At 48.0% G+C, this 7,064-nt stretch overlaps 1 protein-coding gene across 1 annotated transcript in view; it reads left to right on the top strand.

Moving 5' to 3' along the window:
* The window catches only part of Sim2 (SIM bHLH transcription factor 2), a 40,107-nt gene that overhangs the window by 6,625 nt on the left and 26,418 nt on the right, over positions 1-7,064 (top strand). Inside the window, 2 exon segments of the mRNA XM_026788301.1 lie at positions 464-546; positions 3,173-3,262. Of these exon segments, the coding sequence (XP_026644102.1) occupies positions 464-546; positions 3,173-3,262 (173 nt within the window).

Raw genomic sequence — 7,064 nt, 5'->3', positions numbered from 1 at the left:
GGGAGGGACGGGACCCGGAAAGTTTGTTTTCGGTCTTTGGGGTTTTGGGGGGGGGGGGGGGGGGGAAGGGAGGGACGGGACCCGGAAAGTTTGTTTTCGGTCTTTGGGGTTTTGTTTCTGTTTGTTTGCCTCCTCCCCGTGGTTTTGCTTTTGTTTTGTTTGTTTGTTTTTAAAGATGGGGGTTTCCTCTGTGCAGCTCAGGCTATTCCGAACTCAGTCTTGGACCAGCCTGGTCTCGAACTCAGAGACCCTCCTTAGAGCTAGGATTAAAGGCACGCGCCTCCACATCCGGCTGCTAGGCTTTGGGTTTTGAGTTTTGAGTCAGCAAGGACTCAGCACGGTGGCCCGTAGAGGTCGGAGCTGGAGCTGGGGCGTGCGGGCTGTAGGGTTCCACATGTCTGGCCTGGAACCCTGGCGTCTATGGATGCTGCGGTTAAATGTCTGCTTTATTCCCTTGTCCCAGGTCTAGGAGACGCGTGGGGACAGCCGAGCAGAACAGGGCCCCTGGACAGCGTGGCCAAAGAGCTGGGATCCCATTTGCTGCAGGTAGAGCCACCGGGACTCGCGTGGTGTCAGATGTGGGAAGGGATTCCCTGCAGCGCCCCAAGGCCGTAGAGACGCGGGGCAAAGGGCCCTGGGGTGACTCTGGTACGGAGTGCAGAGTCAGGCCAGCGCTACCCACACCCTGCACCCCACCAACAGTGCAGGAGTGTCTAGTCACCCAGGCCCCGGAGCATTGGATTGGATCCTTGGCTCTTCTGCTTCGCCTTGGGGCAGACCTGAGCGGGCCCTGGAGACTAAGCGGGAGAGACTGCAGCTCGCTCGCTGGCTGGCAGAGCGCCCCAGCTCCCTAACTCCGCAGAAGTTGAGATGACAGAGGCAGTAAAGGAATCTTTGATTCTCCTTGGTTCCCCAACCCCATGCCAGATTCTTTTAAAAACTTTTTTTACTTCGCGGCACCCCTTCCCGCAGCTCTCTCCATTTTATTCTGAGCGAGAACTTGAGGACAGGGAAGTTATGAGATAGCCATGAGTTCGCAAACACAATTGGTCCAGTTCTGTGGGCCCCATCAATAACCCAGATATGGGGCGTCCTCCGGGATCATCTGTCTCGGAATTCTTGCTTGTTTTAGGGTCAGGCACTAGATTCCCCAGAGGCCCCGGCCTTGCGGTTGGGGCTGGTAGGCCTGGCGCCCGCGCCGCCCCTTCCACATCAACGGCTGGGGTAGCTGAGGACAGCGCCACCTCCCTCGCGTCTCAAATGCGGTTCTCAGAATCCCATCAAGGACGCGATTCATTTCCCCCACTCCTGTCATTTGTCTCTGCCACCGAAAAATGCCCACTGACGGCTATTTTGCATTTCCTTCTTCTATTTTGTTTTCTTTAAAAATATTCATGGAAGGCCCAAGTGGTCGGAGAGACAGAGATAAGCGAACAACACAAACGCCCAGTTCCTTGAAAACCTTTGCTCCAAACCCGGGGTGACCCCGGTAAGAGAGGATGGGGAGGGGAACGGTATTTGGAACCTGGAAATTTCACAGCCTTAGCTGAGGCGGCAGAGTCGGGTGGGGGCCGCGGGTCTGCACCCTCGTGAACACTGGGAGCTCACTGGCAGCTAGGAACCGGCTGTTTGCTATTCCAAACCCCTTCGTACTGTGACATTCACGTCAGCAACGACTAAGACCTAGGTACCTAGAAGAAACCCAGTGGGTAAAGTGAGCGTTCCTACAAAAGTCTTCCGTGGGTAATTCCTGTGGGGCTGACGCACCACACTTCCCTCTGAGAACAGGATTTTTTTTTTTAATGGTAAGCTACTGCTGGCAACTTTCAATTTTTAATCGTAACTTTAAAAACTTCCGTTCATTTCCTTAGATGCAGTGAGAGATCCATTTGGTATTTCTTAAATGAATTTGGAGTCCAGCATCCAGATCAGAACGTTAGAAACTGATTTTTGGTTTTCATAAGTGAAATGTCACCGATTCCATTAGGAAAATACTACATAGCTGAGTTAAAACGGGACCGATTTTTTTTAAAGTGAGTTTGCCGTTAGTGTAATAAAGGTAATAGCGGGTTGGACGGCAAAGAATTTTGGTAGCAAACTATGTGATATAGCAGGATGTAAAGATACCTTCGTTTTATTTCCACAGCATCCTTTTTACCATCCCAACCCCATTTGAAGGACTGTTTTTGAAGAAACTCTGCAGTAATCTGCTTTCAGTTACATGCTGTAAAAATAGAATTTGTAGCCAGAAATTAATTTGGGATATTTTTATGGGTGCCCACTGTGAGTTATATAGTGCTTTTTAAAAAACCAACATTTTTACTCCCTTTTTTGGCAATTCCCAATCTTATAATATGAATGAGTAAATGCAATACAGTTTCTTCTCTTCAGAAAGTGTGTAGTCTTTTTGTTCTTCTTGGTGCTGCTTTCTTTTGTTGTCTGAAACACTTTCTGGAGGGTTAGCCAACTCAGACAGAAATCAGAATTTCATTGGAGCCGTTTTCATTTGTCAGAAATTGATACCTTTTTCCTCCCTGACTTTGGCAAAGGTCATTTGATCTCTTTCAAAGTCTAAATTGCTTGATTCTGTAGCCACGGTCTGGTAGAATAATCGGACATATTGTTTTATTTTCTGGCGAATGGCAATGGTAGGAATTTATTATTCAAATGGTACTTAGGGGTAACTAGAAAACGGTGGCAAATAAAGTGTTGGTCCTCGTGGTATGAGCGACTGCCAGTTCCCACATTAAGCCGTCCGTAGAGCAGTCGATGCTCCCCTAAGAGCCATAGAACGCCGGATCTATTCTAAGTGCTAAAATAAGCCCAAACAATAAAGCCACGACGTTCCAACTGAGCGGGTTATGATATCTCAGACAGTTTGCGTCCTTCTGTAATGTGGACGAAAGATTTCTTTAAAAGTGCTTTGAGAGCCTTGGAGAGCCTACCTTGGGAAGTAGGCAAGCAGCATTACGTGCAGTCCTTACGGCCCTGGGCTTTTAGTTCATCCTATAACAAATATGCACTTGTATAGTGTTGCACCGGGGGCCCATGCGTGCTTAGCAAACACCGCCCCTCATAAAGCTACACCCCTCAGCCCTTCTCCTCCGGCCCAGTGTCTTCTGGCTGCTGGAGTCTAACTACATTCTCTCACGCTGACACTTTCTCTTTACAGACTCTGGATGGCTTTGTTTTTGTCGTGGCCTCTGATGGCAAAATCATGTATATATCTGAGACCGCTTCTGTACATCTAGGCTTGTCTCAGGTAGGTACTGCCGATTCTCTGGGTCCATCGAAACAGTAAATGTTATGTTGTGATGGTTTCCCCAACCTGGAATGAATCTGTTTAAGGTCTGCTTTTGTCTGAGCACAGTCCATAATTGTAACCTCCCCCCCCCCATGGACATTACACGGGGGCTCCTCTCATGACATTTATGTCCCTACTTTCTTTTTGTTTTGAGTTAATATCGGTCTGTCTCAACTGTGGTCAGCCCTGTTCTGAGATTTTGCCAGATTTCCTGACCTGTCATTTAGCAATGTGAGGTGGCACCAAAAAGAGCGTCCCCCTCCCCCAGGGGGACCCTTCTGACCCTTCTAAGCTTGCTCACTGTCTGCAAGTGATATCAGGCGTGGCTGTGGATCAGAAGGAAACCTCTTTAACTGGGTTTTGTGTGACACATGCACTGGAGAGACCGAAGGGAAGGGGCCGACTCAGGGGTTGTTTCTGTGGAATTCAGGGTCATTTTTCCCTGAGTTTTTTTCCAGGTCAGTGGCTGTTTCAGTCGAGCATTTTTATAGGGCTTCTGATAGAAAGTCACAGCCAGCTCACCACTACTGTGCGAGGTCCTGGTTTCTTTCTTTCTTAGTGCCATTCCTTAGAGGAAGGAGGTGGGCTCAGCTTGCTGGTCCCCAGAGAGTTTGCTAGATGGGAGAGGTTGAAAGGTCACTCCTGTTCACTCCATTCATGGCTCATGGTGACAAGTCACATTTAAAAAAAAAAGTGTTCTTTGATCAATTTAATGTGTGTATATAATGCATCCACAACTCTCTCCCTCCACCCCCTCCTGTCTCCCTCACTTCAGAATCAACGCCTTTTCTCCACTCCTGTCTTTTTTGTTTTGTTCTGTGACCCACTGAGCTTGACTGGAGCCTTCGGTGTGACTGCTAGCTTCAAGTCATTCACTGGAGCCTGGTGGAGTCATCAGTGAGTAGATAGGCAATGACTCCCCTTCTCTCGGTGATCAATAGCCAATAGTTCAGCGGTGAGGGGAGGGGCCTCCAAGCCCCTCCCTCACCCATGCTCCTTTCCAGCCTGTGGATTCCCCACTTCTGCAGTGCTCCTGAGCCTAAGTGGTGGTGGTACAGACTTTCTGTTTAGGGCTGAGAGGTCAATGTTACTCATTCGCTTGAGCAGTCATGTTCCTGTGAAGTGGACACCTCTCAGGTGCAAAGAGAAGGTCCCCCTGCCCCGCCCATCGAGACCTGAGAAGGTCCCCCTGCCCCGCCCATCGAGACCTGAGAAGGTCCTCCTGCCCCGCCCATCGAGGCTGAGAGGAACATTTGTCTATGGCCATAAACACGAATATTAGAAACTCACTGGGAAGTCAGGCTTTTCGTTTTTGGTTTTTCGAGACAGGGTTTCTCTGTGTAATAGTCCCAGCTGTCCTGGAACTCCCTTTGTAGACCAGGCTGGCCTTGAACTCACAGAGATCCCCCTGCCTCTGCCTCCTAAGTGCTGGGATTAAAGGCCTGCACCACCACTGCCCTGCAAGGGAAGTTTCTGTTTTTATAGAGCAGGAACTAAATGTTTCTCTTTGTTATGAGCTGTCAGTGTAACTAACCAATGGTGGAGGACACTAGAATTAGTGATAATATGGAGAATAGAGGAAACGTGGAGACTCTGAACTGTGGGCTTCTCCTTGTAGTTAGGCAAAAATGAACCATTTTCATTGAAAGGAAAAAAATCACCAAATTTAGAAACCACTAATGGTGAAGTCCCTTTTGTTTTTCCGTCAAGCAAGGCATTTTAAAACATTTGTTGACTGGTGTGTAACTTCCTCCTGTGCATCCCCTGCTCCTGTCCGAGTGGGTCTGTGCCTCTGTATTGTTCTAGCAAAGTCAGTGAGTCACATATCACGGTTGGGTGGAGGTTTCTTTTCCTCCAAAGGTCCCTCCTCCTTCCTTTTCCTCCCTCCTCCTCCTTCTCTCTCTCTCTCTCTCTCTCCCTTCTTTCCTCCACCTCCTCCCCTCCGCTGCTTCCTCTCCTCTTCTTCCTCCCCTCTTCTTAAAAAGTGAGACCAGCTCTTCTGAATACAGCACATTAAGGATCAAGTCTTGTACCTCGTGACTCAGGTACAAGTCACTTGTAAGACGAAATAGTGTTGACAACATGAAATTTACTGTCTGTAGGGCTGGGAACAGAGCTTGGTGCTAGAGCACAGACTGCACCTAGGTCCCAGGTTCAATCCCCAAAACAGGAAAGAAGGAAGGTAGAGAGGGAGGGAAGGAGGGAGGGAGGGAGGGAGGGAGGGAGGGAAGGAGGGAGGGAGGCAGGAAGGGAGAGAGGCTTGTGGTTATTTTTCTATGAGTTTCTAGATCATTATTGCACGCAGAACTAGCCAGGGCCCTTTAGTTGTACTTGATCTGTGATCAAAGAACCTTGATCGGATTATTTTTCACTTTTATTTGTAATTTGTAAAATCGCCGTTCGTCCTACAATAATGTCATAAATGTGACAAAACATTTCATGCCTGTTTAGGCTGACTGCTCCGCAATCTTTTAAAATAACAAAGTTACTAATATTGAATATTAAACTTAGATCTGAGCTCCCTCAAAGTCAAAACAAAAAAAAAGAGGATCCGTTATGTTGTTTTCATTGGACAGGCACTCAAGGTCCGCGAACATGATTTTAATAATTTATTTTATTTTATTTTTTTGATTTTAATAATTTAAATATTAAAACAATGCCACTGACCCTCTCTCAAGGCACAGATTGAATAAACAACTTGTGATTGATTGACAACTTCATTTGAACCCAGGTGCAGAGTCCGTTTGCGGACACCTGTTAGGACTGGCCTGGTATCTGGAACATGCTGGCACAGCCTAGGTCCCGGGGTGTCCCCTTCTTCCAGTAGGTGGCTGGCTCCACCAGCCGGCTTCTACTGATCATTTTTCTCTTTCCATGTGGGAAATGGGATGGATTGACTGAATACTCTAATTAAGAATGGCTACGGCGTGGGCCAGGTGACACACTTGCATCCTGCTCCTGATTAGCTCCACAGAGGAAAGCTGGGCGACCACATGAGTTGTGGATCATGTTTCCTTTTGATCAGGCGCAGAAACAAAACTTAGTAGCACCGCTTTTGAAAGGGGAGAGGGCTTTATGCTACTATGTTGCAAGAAGGTTGGAGAAGGGTGCCTTTTGATGATGTATCCCCAGAAAAAAAAGGACAGTTTAAACAGCGTGAAGCCAAATCAGCGTAGAGGGAGGGACCACAAGACCCTCTGAGAGTTGCAGAACAACTGGTTTCTTTCTGGTTCTGAAGCGAGGCTGTGAGCCCCAGTCAGCAGTTCCAAGACACAATAAGGCTGCTGCCATGAGACCCTTGTTGTTGTCTGGGGCTATCTATGGTGAGCTATTTAAATAAGCAACAGCAAATCTGCCCCCAAACCCATCTCCTGCTCATGATTAACACCAGAGAGGGGAAGCTAGGCAAATCAGAGCTCCAGTTTTTTTTTCTGCCTTCTTTACTTAAATAGTGAACAGAAGTATTGAATGGGATACTGTGCCAACTACATGTTTAAAAACATGTTTTGCATGCTGAGTGGTGGTGGCACACACCTTTAATCCCAGCGATCGTGAGGCAGAGGCAGGAGGATCTCTGAATTTGAGGCCAGCCTGCATTCGAGGACAGCCAGGACTACACAGAGAACCCTGTCACTATATATATATTTTGGTTTTTCGAGACAGGGTTTCTCTGTGGTTTTGGAGCCTGTCCCGGAACTAGCTCTTGTAGACCAGGCTGGTCTCGAACTCACAGAGATCCGCCTGCCTCTGCCTCCTGAGT

Source organism: Microtus ochrogaster, chromosome 2 (assembly GCF_000317375.1).
Source record: "Microtus ochrogaster isolate Prairie Vole_2 chromosome 2, MicOch1.0, whole genome shotgun sequence".
In the NCBI taxonomy this organism is placed as follows: domain Eukaryota; kingdom Metazoa; phylum Chordata; class Mammalia; order Rodentia; family Cricetidae; genus Microtus; species Microtus ochrogaster.
The sequence above is the reverse complement of the archived record's forward strand: the minus strand, read 5'-3'. Positions and strand labels throughout refer to the sequence as shown.